Source organism: Bombina bombina, chromosome 1 (genome assembly GCF_027579735.1).
Source record: "Bombina bombina isolate aBomBom1 chromosome 1, aBomBom1.pri, whole genome shotgun sequence".
Lineage (NCBI taxonomy): Eukaryota > Metazoa > Chordata > Amphibia > Anura > Bombinatoridae > Bombina > Bombina bombina.
This window is the reverse complement of record NC_069499.1, coordinates 1,038,651,442-1,038,666,573: the sequence shown is the minus strand read 5'-3', so window position 1 is coordinate 1,038,666,573 and position 15,132 is coordinate 1,038,651,442. Positions and strand designations below refer to the sequence as shown.

At 38.7% G+C, this 15,132-nt stretch overlaps 1 protein-coding gene across 1 annotated transcript in view; it reads right to left on the bottom strand.

Annotated features, from left to right (window-relative positions):
* The window catches only part of STK4 (serine/threonine kinase 4), a 240,117-nt gene that overhangs the window by 16,452 nt on the left and 208,533 nt on the right, over window positions 1–15,132 (bottom strand). The window contains exon 8 of the mRNA XM_053720089.1: window positions 7,583–7,711. Within this exon, the coding sequence (XP_053576064.1) occupies window positions 7,583–7,711 (129 nt within the window). The remainder of the gene's footprint in view (window positions 1–7,582; window positions 7,712–15,132) is intronic.

The window sequence follows — 15,132 nt, the reverse complement described above, 5'->3', positions numbered from 1 at the left end:
TCACCGCCGGGCATAATAAACGTGTGGTGTGCAGCTGCATTGAGCAGCCTTCTAATTACCAAAAAGCAATGCCAAAGCCATATATGTCTGCTATTTCTGAACAAAGGGGATCCCAGAGAAGCATTTACAACCATTTGTGCCATGATTGCACAAGCTGTTCATAAACAATTTCAGCGAGAAACCTAAAATTGTGAAAAAGTTAATTTTTTTATTTGATTGCATTTGGCGGTGAAATGGTGGCATAACATACACCAAAATGGGCCTAGATAAATATTTTGGGTTGTCTACAAAAAAAAATATATGTAGTTTTGATAGGTAAATATAAAAAAGGCTCTATTTCTGTTTAGATGTAGTGATGGCAAAAATGCTAAAAATGTTCTGGTCTTTTAATTATTTAGATAGATCATGTGATTTTAAACAACTTTCCAATTTACTTCTATTATCTCATTTGCTTAGTTCTCTTGATATCCTTAGTTAAAAAAGGATATCTAGGTCGGCTTAGAGCAGCAATGCATTACTGGGAGCTAGTTGCTGATTGGTGGCTGCACATAAATTCCTCTTGTCATTGGTTTCCCAGATGTGTTCAGTTAGCTCCCAGCAGTGCATTGTTACTCCTTTAAAAAAGAATACCAAGAGAATGAAGCAAAGTAGATAATAGAAGTAAATTGGAAAGTTGTTTAAAATCAAATGATCTATTTAAATAATGAAATATTTTTTTGAGTTTCATGTCCCTTTAATACAGTTGCGATATCCCAAGTCCTGAAGTTAACGTGCAGTGGGTTTTACTTGTTAACTTTTTACTTTCAACTTGTAAATATGCACACTAACCCGCCTGTGTTGAAGTTTACTTTCGACTGTTTTAGCGAGCGAGCAACAATAATATTAAGCACTTCACTTGTAATCTAGTCACTAGCGTATTTATATATCATGATGTTTGTATTAAACCAATCAGCCAGTTACAAGAATTTTCAAAAAATATGATTCAACCAACTCATTTCCAGAGAGAATTGAATGAATTTTGTTTTGGCCAACCAAATGGTCTGATACTCACTCAATTAATGATGCACATGCACAATCCTAGCTTCCGGTAACTACACTTCGTTATGCCAACAGCCAGCCATGCCAATTAAAATATTATATAGAATAGAAATGAATTGACAAGGGGTGTTATCTTATTTTTGTCAAGTGCTTACTAGGCACATGTCTCTTTTTTCCAGGATTCAAAGCTTCACTTTTTAGGCTAGCATGATCACTATATTAAAGGGGGATTACAAATGTGATGGTTATTCTAGTAACTAATGTATGACAGCCTCAACAAAGGAAATAAGATAATAGGCTTTTCAACGTGGGGAAACCTAGGTTACAATACAATGGTGCCCATCACTGTAAGAGGATTACAACATTATACTTGTTTCTTTGGTATTTAAATAACAAACAAAAAATTGATTATTATCAGGCTAATCTTTGTTTTGAATTCATTATTTAGATAGTATTTTTTTTTAGTGTTAAGGTAAATTTAATTAAAAAGAGTCTAGCAATGCTTAATTGAAAAAGGTAATATAAAACAAAGGAATTGTTGTTGCCACTTAAAAGTCTGACATGGCACAGAATCAAAGGTGCAGAAACCATGTGTTTGAACATTTTAAAGGATAATTAGGTTTCCTCTAAAAAATATAAATTATGTATAAATCTAAAAAAACTGAAAAAGCTACACATCTATTGAAGTAGGCTATAGCTTGTGATGTTTTCAGTAAACACATCAATCAGAAAGAAATGACTCGGAAACATATGCTTTATATGTTAATGAGCTGTATGTTCAACAGAGCTATAATATAATGCAATATATACATATATATATATATATATATATATATATATATACACACACATATATATCTGTATTTCTGTCATTTTACACAAATTACACAAGTAGCTGAGTTTATGGAAGTAGAAAAGAATGTTGAAAAACCAACACCAGAGGTTCACTTAGACTTTCAAGACTCATGCACTAGAGAAACATTACTAAGTTTATTAAAGGGACACTGTACCCAAATTTTTTCTTTTGTGATTCAGATAGAGCATGCAATTTTAAGCAACTTTCTAATTTACTCCTATTATTAATTTCTCTTCGTTCTCTTGCTATCTTTATAGGAAAAAGGCATGTAAGCTTTTTTCTAGGTTCAGGCCTCTGGACAGCAGTATTTGATTGGTGGATGCATTTATCCACCAATCAGCAAGGACAACTAGGTTGTTCACCAAAAATGGGCCGCCATCTAAACTTACATTCTTGCATTTCAAATAAAGATACCAAGAGAATAAAGAACATTTGAAAATAGGAGTAAATTAGAAAGTTGATTAAAATTGCATGCTCTATCTGAAGCACAAAAGAAAATATTTGGGTACAGTGTCCCTTTAAGTGAACAGTCAGAAGATAACACTAACAAGACAGATACACATATAGGCTTTAAACCGAAATCTATATTTTACCCGATTCAGTCTAGGAGCAGTATTCTAGAACAGTTTCAGGAAAGAATAGTTGATGACCTAGACAAACTATACGGAGACAAAACTACCCCCCAAGAGAACAATTTGACAAGAAAAGAAAGAGCAGCCCTACAGGAGCTAGCTGGCAACCCCAACATTATCATTAACAAATCTGATAAAGGGGGCAGCATAGTTATACAAAATAGAACCGATTATGAAAAAGAAATAATGAGACAGCTGTTAGACACTAATAGCTGCATGGTTTTACAAAGTGACCCCAAAAATGAATTTATGTATCAATTAACACATTTATTGGATGAAGGCCTAGACAATGGCTTTAATAATAAGGCCACTCATGATTTTCTAATAAACAAACAACCCAAAACTCCGGTTTTCCATGTATTTCCTAAAGTACACAAAAGCACAAAAGATGTGAAAGGACAACCCATAGTCTCAGGGGTAGGGTCATTATTGGAGCCTATATCGGAATGGGTGGATTCCATTTTGCAAACCCTAGTCCTAGATTTAACTATTTATCTTCTGGACTCAACACTACTGATACACAAATTTAGCAGGGTTGCATGGACTGAAAACAGCAAATGGGTGGCACTAGATGTTGTATCACTTTATAACTCAATACCTCATGAGAGTGGTCTACAAGCAGTGAGGGTATTTTTTGGCTAGGCGAAGCAATCTGGGTATAGCACTACAAGAGTATCTACTAAAAGTGATAGAATACCTACTTACACATAATTATTTTTGCTTCAGAGAGGTGTTCTATCTGCAGAGATGTGGCACAGCTATGGGGGCAAAGTTTGCCCCCTCGTACGCTAACCTCTTCATGGGATGGTGGGAGCTGTGCCACATCTATGCGGATGGAAACCCCATCACAGAGCACATCAAATTATATAATGGATTCATTGACAATCTCATAATATGTGAAGGAGACGAGGACACATTAAAAAGATTTCTAAGATATGTAGAGAGTAACAAAATGGAAGTAAAATTTACACATGAAGTGCAAGCAGAAGAGATTCATTATCTGGATCTCACACTGAGAGGTAACATATATTGTAAAAGAATAGAGACAACATTATATAGAAAACCGATCTCAAAAAATGCAATTTTACATGCAAATAGTAACCACCCGAAAGAAACATTTAAAGCAATAGCAAAAGGTCAACACATGAGAGTAAAACGCAATTCAGATTACATCAAAGAAGCAGCACGCCTATATGGACAGTGGATACAACAGACAAACTATTAAGAATGCTTGCGTAGCAGTGTCCGCTATGGACCAGACAGAACTAATAAAAACAACAAAGAAACCCAATAAGAAATTTAAATATGATCAAGATAGAATCAAATTTGTTACTCAATATTCACCACAATATAACAAAATCTGTAACATAATAAAAAAACATTTACCAATATTAAGAGCAGATAATAGCTTAGCACAAGTAGCACAAAAGAACTGTCTGTTCTCATATAGAAGAGGAAAAACAATAGGAAACATAGTATCCCCAACAAATCCCAAATTAGCCAAACAATCAACCTGGCTACAAGTAAAAGGGTTACACAAGTGCGGCTTCAGTGAGTGTAAAGCATGCAAACATAGGGAACATCTTTCACTCAGCAAAAACTGGAGATACTTAATATAGAAAGATGCCTTAACTGTAGAGAAAAGGGGGTGGTGTACCTTCTAGAGTGCAAACTCTGTAAACTACAGTATGCTGGAAAAACGGTAAGAGAGATAAGGAACCGCATAAGAGAGCATCTCTCCAGCATCACTGTAGATACAGAAAAAAAGCAGACAAAGAGAAGACAAACTCCTGCAATAACAAAACACTTTATAGAAGAACATGGCAGAAACACTAAGTCATTTAAGTGGACAATTGTAGAAAAAGTAACACTAGACTCTAGGGGGGGGTGATTTGGATAGTATTCTAAGTAAAAGAGAAGTTTATTGGATGTTTCGCTTAAAAACAAATACACCTTATAGATTTAACTCTAGGTTTGACCTTATAAACTACTGGGAATAACTCTACAAATACAATTTAATTATTTTTCATTTTAAAAACAACAGTTCCTTATTTATCTACAATATAAAACTGATGTAAAGAAAGTCATTGAGCAACTATATATATATATATATATATATATATATATAAAAAATAAAATAAAAAATGTTTCTTGTATTATAGCGAGTAAAAGTGTTCGAAAATAAATAATAAAAACACACATTAATTTCCAATTTTTGGGTCTAATATAAAGTGTCTAGTTTGAGGGGTTACTGAAGGAACACGTAATCACAGCTCAGAGAAACTACACACTTAATTTTTCATAAACTCCTACAGTCGCATATAACTAAAACATACACTCACCTTAACCTACAACAAAGACTGATTAAGTAAAAGGACAAGAAAGGGTTAATACGATATTCAAACTGGGCAATGTGTTTTTAATTGACCTAATTAACAGGGTATATGTTTGAGCTGGTACAGCGTCAGATCAGTGGTCTATGAGTACGGCTCTGGAGGGCTAAAACGCGTAGGACCTGATCTGTCGCCCAATGTTGTATATTTGTATGCCGAGTGTTTATGCTTTTAAATGACCAAATAAAGACATACTTTTAAGCTGTACTCACTGCTGGAACTTTTTTGCTTCATATTGGATTTTATATATATATATATATATATATATATATACACACACATATCAAACAGATAGTACTCCAGACTTAACGTTGCAAAAACACAGGGTGCTGCAAAGTTATAAATAGAAAGCAGACAAAGCGCACTCCAATGGGGATATTTTTCAAATAAGTCACTTTATTGTGAACGTTTTCGGGCTACAGACATACAAAAGTGTAAAAGTTCACATTAAAGTGACTTATTTGAAAAATATTCCCATCGAAGTGCGCTTTTTCTTCTATCTATCTATATGTATATATATATATATATATATATATATGTGTATATATATATATGTATATATATATATATATATATATATATATATATATATATATATATATATATATATATATATAGATATATATATATATAGATAGATGGATATGCACAGTTGTATGCAAAAGTTTAGGCACCACTGACAATTTCCATGATTTTCATTTATAAATCATTTGGTGTTTAAATCAGCAATTTCATTTTGATCTATCAAATAACTGAAGAACGCAGTAATATTTCAGTAGTGAAATGATGTTTATTGGATTAACAGAAAATGTGCAATATGCACCAAAACGAAATTAGACAGGTGCATAAATTTGGGCACCCTTGTCATTTTGTTGATTTGAATATCTGTAACTACCTAGCACTGATTAATTGGAACATACAATTGGTTTGGTGAGCCCATTAAGCCTTGAACTTCATAGACAGGTGCATCCAATCATGAGAAAAGGTATTTAAGGTGGCCAATTGCAAGTTGTTGTTCTCTTTGACTCACCTCTGAAGAGTGGCAACATAGGGGCCTCAAAACAACTCTCAAATTACCTGAAAACAAAGATTGTTCAACATTATGGTTTAGGGGAAGGCTACAAAAAGCTATTGCAGAAATGTAAGCTGTCAGTGTCCACTGTAAGGAACATAATGAGGAAATAGAAGACCACAGGCACAGTTCTTGTTAAGGCCAGAAGTGGCAGGCCAAGTAAAATATCGAAAGACGCAAAGGATGGTGAGAACGGTCAAAAACAGCCCACAGACCACCGCCAAAGACCTACAACATCATCTTGCTGAAGATGGTGTCACTGTGCATCGTTCAACAATTCAGCACACTTTGCACAAGGAGAAGCTGTATGGGAGAGTGATGAGGAAGAAGCCTTTTCTGCACACACGCCACAAACAGAGTCGCTTGAGGTATGCAAACGCACATTTGGACAAGCAGGCTTCATTTTGGAAGAAGGTGCTGTGGACTGATGATACAAATATTGAGTTATTTGGTCATAACAAGGGGCGTTATGCATGGCGGCAAAAGAACACAGCGTTCCAAGACAAACATTTGCTACCCACAGTAAAATTTGGTGGATGTTTCATCATGCTGTGGGGCTGTGTGGCCAGTGCCAGTACTGGGAATCTTGTTAAAGTTGAGGACTGCATGGATTCCACTCAATATTAGCAGATACTTGAGAATAATATTGAGGAATCAGTCACAAGGTTGAAGTTACGCTGGGACTGGATATTTCAACAAGACAACGACCCAAAACACTGCTCAAAATCTACTCTGGCATTTATGCAGAGGAACAAGTACAATGTTCTGGAATGGCCATCCCAGTCCCCAGACCTGAATATCATTCAAAATCTGTGGGGTGATTTTAAGTGGGCTGTCCATGCTTGGCAACCATCAAACCTAACTGAACTTGAGATGTTTTGCAAGGAGGAATTGTTCAAAATAGTCTAGAGGCTGTTATTTATGCTAAAGGAGGCTCTGCTAAAAATTGATGCAATATTTCGGTTGGGGTGCCCAAATTTATGCACCTGTCTAATTTCGTTTTCATGCATATTGCACATTTTCTTTTAATCCAATAAACCTCATTTCAACTGTGTGTGTATATATATATATATATATATATATATATATATATATATATATATATATATATATATATAGATTGGAGTAGCCATGTTAGTCCAGAGATTTAGATATCAAAATAACAAGAGTATTGCATTGAGCAATGATACTTTTTTTATTGGACTAACTATACATTTATAAGTTGAAAAGCTTTCGGAAGAGTTCCTTCCTTTATCAAGTCTGAAACAATACTGACCAATTCAATGGAATTTACAGATTGTATCTTAAAACACAGAATAGCTAAGACCCTGCACTGTCTTCTTAGCTATTCTGTGTTTTAAGATACAATCTGTAAATTCCATTGAATTGGTCAGTATTGCTTCAGACTTGATAAAGAAAGGAACTCTTCCGAAAGCTTTTCAACTTATAAATGTATAGTTAGTCCAATAAAAAAGTATCATTGCTCAATGCAATACTCTTGTTATTTTGATATCTATCTATATATATATATATATATAAATTAGAAAACAGAAAAAAAGTTTAGTAAAAAGTATCTATACAAACAACCAACCACAATGTCATCATCTTCTGGTTCCACTTCACGATGTTGCATTTCACTCTTCTTCATCAACGCGTCCCTGGCTTCATTTATTAAGTGTTGTAAAATAGACACACCTTTGGCAGTTTTAACAAGTGGATGCTGTGTTGAAAAGAAAAAAAATGTATATTAACATTGATTTATAAAATATTATGTATTTGTTTTACTTGCTAGCTACAAAAAAAACAAACATATATGAAACTACTTCTACAAAATTACTACAATGTCCATGAGAGTTGATGAGTTAATTTTCTGCTAGATGATATTTTTTAAATGTCATTCAGAATTGTTCTGCTCTCTTAGAAAATGCATTATTAAAATCTCTTGTGTATTCACATGTAATTAGACTTTTTAAATACATCTAACAACCACTTAATAAAAAAACAACTTAACTTACGCTAAAATCCTACGCTAGATCTGACCATTTACATACATAATTTACAGTTTTGAAATAATTATGAACAGTTTCAAAATAATGTGTTATATATGTTATCCATTATATTTCTGAGAATGTAACGGAGAAATAATATTATCTGAGAAAACTTCTCCTTTCCCATATTTTTTAATTAAAACCACACTGTAGAGAAAACCTTTTGACTTTAATGTCTAATGAGATCTTTTTCTTAAAGGGGTATTATATTTTGTATTTAAACCCCTTTAATGTGTTTTCAAAGATCTATTTAAGTGTATTAAAATGTTGAAAAGTATCTCTCTTACTTTTATTTTATAATTTTAAATATTAGCTTCTGCCTGTTAAAAACACACTATACTAAAAATTTAAATACTGCAGCATCGTCTATAGAAAACATATGTAAAAAATGGGCAGCAGTAGCAATCAGCCTCTCAGTGGGGGTTGGAGAGAGAGACCAACCCATTTGAAATGAGCTTAATAACTCATCAGCTGCTTGCCTGAGTACATTGTCCCATTAAAGTGACAGTCTTGTGTCAAAATAAAATAATCCATGCCACTCATGAATTTTACTGTTAAACAACTATTAAAGGGATAGTAAAGTCATAATTAGACATTCATGATTTAGACAGAGCATACAATTTTGAACAACTTTCAAATTTACTTCTATCATTTAACCCCTTAATGACCAAGGATGTGCTATGTACGTCCTCAAAAAAAAGGCAGTTTACGACTAAGGACGTACATAGCACGTCCTCAGTTAAACTGAGCGCTGGAATCTATCGTGATCGCTTCCAGTCGCTCTCAGGGTATAGCAGCAATGCCTCAATATTGAGGCATCGTGCAATACCCTTTAAGCAGTAACCGATGCAGAGGGGGCCACTCTGTGGCCCTCTCTGCATCGTCCGGCGAGGGTGCCAAACGTTGGTGGCGTGGGAGTGCTTGTAGGGAGGTGGGTGGCCTATCGCTGTAGGAGGGTTAGACGCTAAGGACTCCGACCCAGAAAGTTCACCCTCTGAAGCTACAGAGGTTAACTCATCATCGGATAACTGGGACATAATAGCTAAATCCGATAAATATTTAGATGACTCCGGGTCAGGAGAGCTATGTTTAACCTTTCTCTTGCGTTTGTTAGAGCGAAGTCCGCATACACCAACATTTGTAACTGTGCGGCAAAGCCCGCAGGAAGAAGGCCCCCTCCGGATGGAGGATTAGATGTGCTACGGGGGAACTGCATGTGGAGTGGATAATGTAGCAAGGGTAGTAATCTCACGGGAGGCTGAGTCCTGAGAGGTAGACGGCTCAGAGGGACTAAGAGCCTTAGCAGGCTTGTCTCCCCTTCTTAGATTTTATAAGTGTTAAGGCATGTGGAACATAATTGAGTGGGTGGGAAAACCACGGCCTCCTCACAATATAAACAGGTATGATTTAGTACAGAAGGAGTACCTTCTAACATGTCAGAGTCCTCCATAGCTCAGATTATACTCACAGGAGGACACAAATAAAAATGTTTTTTATTATAGAAAACTGCACCTTTATACTCCCAATGGCTGGGGCACTGACCACCTCCTAGACCCAAACAGTTAACAGAGGAAACGCTCTCCTCAGGTTCAACTCTCAGCCGGAATGGAGGAAATGAGCATAGACCACACCCGGTCACATGGAGTGCAAGTACAGCAAGTAATAGGTGCTGTGCAACACTTTCAAAAGTGAAACTTAAAAGTGAAACCTGTTTGTTCCAGCCAAAAACACACAGTCTATCAGCCAAGGAAAAAATCACAGAAAGCAGCATGTAAATACTTAATACACTGATTAATTAACCCCAACTGTTCAATAAACCCCCTTCATAGTATATTAACCCTGGATCCTATCAAGGTATAAAGGAGCCACACTGTGACCCTGTTATAGCGTTTTATGTGTAAAAATTGAAACAATCTTACCTCCAGGATCCATGCTGTGACACAGAACACAGCCTCTCAAGTGTGACAGTCATAGCAGCGCTCATGACATGGACTTGAGTGAGAGAAAGCAGGCAGTGAAACTCGTCAACACTGATTGCTTAGGAGCTGTTAGAGTCTGGAGATGCAAAAACCATCCAGACTACTGCTAACTTTCATCAATACTCTCACTGAGAGGTTGACATGACTACTAAAAACTTCAGTCCTATCTCGAAGGGCAGATACCCTTTTTCAGGACTCTTCGAATCGTCTGCCACCTCCTAATGTGACGAAAGGCAAAGAAGGACTGGGGTAATGAGGAAGTGGGAGGGATATTTAAGCTTGGGGTGTCTTTGCCTCCTCCTGGTGGCCAGGTGTAGTATTTCCCAACAGTAAGGAATGAAGCCGTGAACTCTCCCTATCTTAGGAAGGAAATTAACCCTAAAAGCTACCTAATGACTATTCCTGACAGATAGTGTTACAATGTAACTAACGCTAATTTTGAAGAAAAAAAAATGGTTTGGAAATAGCAAAGTGCTACTTGTGCTTAATGCCCTATAACTTGCAGAAAAAGCAAACAACATGTAAAAATTGGGTATTTCTAAACTCAGGACAAAATTTAGAAACTATTTAGCATGGGTGTTTTTTGGTGGTTGTAGATGTGTAACAGATTTTGGGGGTCAAAGTTAGAAAAAACAAATTATCCTTACCTGATCATTTTCTTCTTCTGACAGGAAGAGTCCACAGCTGCATTCATTACTTTTGGGAAATACAGAACCTGGCCACTAGGATGAAGACACTCCAGCCAAAGGCTTAAATACCTCCTGCACTTCCCTCATCGCCCAGTCATTCTGCCAAGGGAACAAGGAACAGTAGGAGAAATATCAGGGTGAAAAAAAAAAGGTACCAAAAAAAATAATAATTATCGCCTCATAGATAAAAACACGGGTGGGAGCTGTGGACTCTTCCCATCAGAAGAAAAGAAAATTATCAGGTAAGCATAATTTATGTTTTTCTTCTTAAACGGGAAGAGTCCATAGCTGCATTCATTACTTTTGAGAAAACAATAACCAAACTAGAGGACACTGAATGCAAACAACGGGTGTATACAAAAGGCGGCCCCTTCAAAAGGTACCACAGCCTGAAATTACCCGACACCCTATAAAAATATAGACGACACGGGTGAAAACTCAAAGCCCAGGTAACTGCACATTAGTTACACCGCCAGCAAACTGAACTAGAGACCACTCAGTCCCAGAGTCCGTCGAGCCCAAACAGCCTCAGAGGAGTCAGCCCCACGGGTCACGACTCCCATGAAGGTACCCGGCCATAAGACAAGGACCGCTATCTGTCCCCAAAAAGGAGAACAGATTCCTAGGAAAAATCCAAAGGATCATTCCACACGGCTCAATAAACATAGAACATCCCAAGGTTGTCTTACGATAGTAGCGCCCAAGAAGACAACCTCCCTAGAAACATAAGGACCGAATAAAAAGAGAGATCCATACACAGGGAAACACGTCCAAAAAAAGACTTGAGGGACATCCTCATATCCCTGATCCAGTCACATACCCTAAGGTACTCCAGAAAAACAAGTTCTCAGTTGCCTCATATCAGATCGAAACCTGCAGGCTAGGCCAGCAGAGACAGTGGCAATAGGATTACTATCCCAGCAGTTAGGAAAGAGCTCTCCAAGAGAACACCAAACCGTCTGAACAGGAACTCTCAATGACCAGCTTCCAAGTAGGAAAGCTAACTCAACCATCGTCAAACCCAAACCACCGAAAAGCGTTTTAAAGCCTGCTAGCACACATTCAAAGTGTGAATAGCTGTAGCTGGTTTCAAACTTCTAAACTTCCAAATGCTCACAGCCCTCCAAATACCGGGCTCCAATGAGCGTCCCCTTCCAGTACCAGACGCCAGTAGAAAAGAGGACATCAAAAGTTCTCCCACCCAAGGGGAGGACCAACTCTGGAAGAAAACGGTCAACACTACATAGATAACCGATCCCTGAGCTTCCCTCCAGGGCAATGGTCCCAGCCCAAAGGCTAGTCAAAGCCCGAAGACAAGAGTCCCAGACCTCTGGAAGAGAAAGGAAGGGTCAACAAGGAACAAAGCCTCCGGGTAGACCTTTGACCTCTACTACAAACGACATGCTACCGTGGTTCAGGATAGGCATTGTGCACAGGTACAAAACCCCCTACACTGCTGTCTTCCCCAAAAAAGGAACACTTTCCAAGGGAAGAGGGCCCCCAAACCCCAAAACTCTATATCAGAATTCAACATTTAGCAGGAGCCCCAACAGGGTTCAAACCCTCAGCCTCCTGCTGCAGGATTGGTGGAACCAGTCACTACATCGCATCTCCCTTTCCAGGATTCTGAAAACACAAGAAGGGAAAAAGACCCTTTCAAGGCAGGAAAAAAAAGGACCCATAGGTCGCCATATAAAGCTGCTTTAGGCAAGAATATTTGTAGGACTTGCATTATGAAGAGTACATAGCCATAGCTGGATAAATGGTCAACTACCTGTCCCCAGAAGGGCAACCGTCTGTAACCGACCTTGACTCTTTACTGTTAACTTCAAAGGCTAGAGTAGCAACAAGGACGCAGAAACACCCGAACGTCGAGACCGTGGTCAGACCAAGGATATAATATGGAAGAGACGACAGCCAGAGATCCTTGTAGGATCGATTTTCCAAAAAGAAACCTCTATAACAGGGTAAAACCTGGAGACTTGCAGCTCTACACTGAAGGCAGGGAACCCCTGCACACCACCTCTTAGAGTAACGCAACTCTGAGCAGAGGAAGAAGGATATGCCCGCGCTTCCAGACCAGATGATCCACTCAAGGAGGGAAGGAAGAAGACTCCGCCACCGTAAGAAAATGTTTAATAGGCTAAAGAGTCAGCATCCGTAGAACTTCGAGTGAAGACGCAAATAGTTTGCCACTTGGAACACCAGACCACATCGGTCACTCACATTTCCCAACTCCAAAGGAACGGAAATTATGGTTCTGAGTCCCCAGGGACCTGAAGAACCATGATGATGTCTGCAAAAACAGATCCGTATCCCAGGCGAGTAGCCCGAACCAGCCGACCTTAGATCTGTACTTACAACCCTCCAGACAGAGGGGTTGTAGTAAACAGTAGGCCTCATACTTCGATAGGATTCGAGCTCGAAGTCCATAGCAATAGGCCGAGTGACATTCAGAATCCGACAGGATTATAATCAGCACCACGAGAGTGACATGAACCCAGGTAAGGGCCGAAAAGCGTCCGACCAGTACCTGCCTAGTATGAGGACACTCTAGAACTGCCCAAGGTCCAAGAAAATTCGACCCGAAGGATCGATATATGAACTAGAAAACATAATTCTATTATTCAAAAAGTGGAGATTGGCTTCATCCCCAAACTTCATATCCAATTTGCCATCCAGCATCCTCGGCCCACTTGGACTGGGATCCTCCAACATTGCCAAAACATGTCTTAAAAGAACACGAAGACGTGCCAGCCTATAACGGAAGGCAAAATCATCTCTCACCGGATCAACAAAAGACCCTGGCCCCGAGGTTGGGGCAACTGAAGCCTCAGAGGCCAGCGCTTCCCCAGAAGGCCAAACTGAATCAGGCGATCACACGCCCGACGGGCCCTGGTTAACAGAACACGGACAGTATTTAAAAAATATTTCACTTGGGAGATATAAATGAGTCAACGCCATAGAAATGGCCATGCGGAACCGTGCCGTAACCTCTGGAGGAAACAAGCTACTCTCCGGAGGAGTAAAGGCCATAGGGACACCTGCTTGCGTAGCCGAGAAAGGGTCTGGGGCACGCGCCTCACGAGACATGGAAACCTCAGAGGCGGATGGCTCAACGCACTCTAAGTTACCTGATTCGGGAGAAGAGAGTAATTTAGAATGGCAATCGGAACATAACTGATGGACATTGACTACCTGGGCCATTTCATATTCATCACAAGACGCATTCTCCGTATCGGAGACATCCGTGTGTAACATATCAGAATCCTCCATAATCTTAGGATTTAAAAATGACAAAAACTTACTGGCACCCTTTTTACACCCCCAATGGCTGGGGCACTCACTACCTCCTGTGAACCAGACAACTCACGAGCCAAACTCTCTCTGTCGCACACAGTCAGCATACGGAAGTGAGAAACAAAGTAACCGCACGCGTCACGAGGTGCACCGTCCCAGTCACCAAAAGGGCGCACAATCTCAAGAGATTGCGTCACTGAGATAAGGCGTTATGTTCCGAAAGGCCCGAGAGCCTAGGCATTGCTACGCATTAGCAGATAGAACCACATACACATGATTAAAGTCCCCCCTGTTCAATAACCCCCCTCAGGAGATATTAACCCATGATTCCTCATTAAGATAAAAGGAGTCCCACTGGGACCCTACCTTGTTTCGTTAACATTACATTCATATCTCAAAATAAAATGAAACAATCTTACCGGAATCTATGACGTGGAACAGGAACACAGCCCTTCAAGTGTGACAGATAGTAGCCTCGCTTCTGACATGGACTTGAGGGAATAAAGGTAGGCAGCTACACTCGTCAACGCTGATTACCAAGGAGCTGTTATGAGTCAGGATGGGTTTGCAGGAAAACTCTCCCTGCATCTACGGAATCTAACTTTCATCCATGCTCTCACTGAGAGGCTGACAGGATTACTTAAAACTCCAGTCCCATTGCGCAGAGTACAACCCCCTCCATAAGAGACTCTCTCAAACTTCTGACACTTCTCTGCCAACCTCCTGTGACAAAAGGCAAAGAATGACTGGGGGATGAGGGAAGTGGGGGAGGTATTTAAGCCTTTGGCTGGTGTGTCTTTGCCTCCTCCTGGTGGCCAGGTTCTGAATTCCCAAAAGTAATGAATGCAGCTCTGAATTTCCCGTTTAAGAAGAAGTGTGTTTCTTTAAATTTTTTCATCATATTTTATAAAAAATTTTTATAGTAAATTATATGATATGATGAAAATAATGGTATCTTTAGAAAGTCCATTTAATGGCAAGAACAAAGGGTATATAATATGTGTGGGTACAGTAAATGAGTAAGAGGAAAATTACAGCTATACACAAACACTGCAGAAATGTAAAAACAGCCCTGGTCCTTAACGGTAAGAACATTTAAAAATGTTAGTGTTAAAGGGACAATAA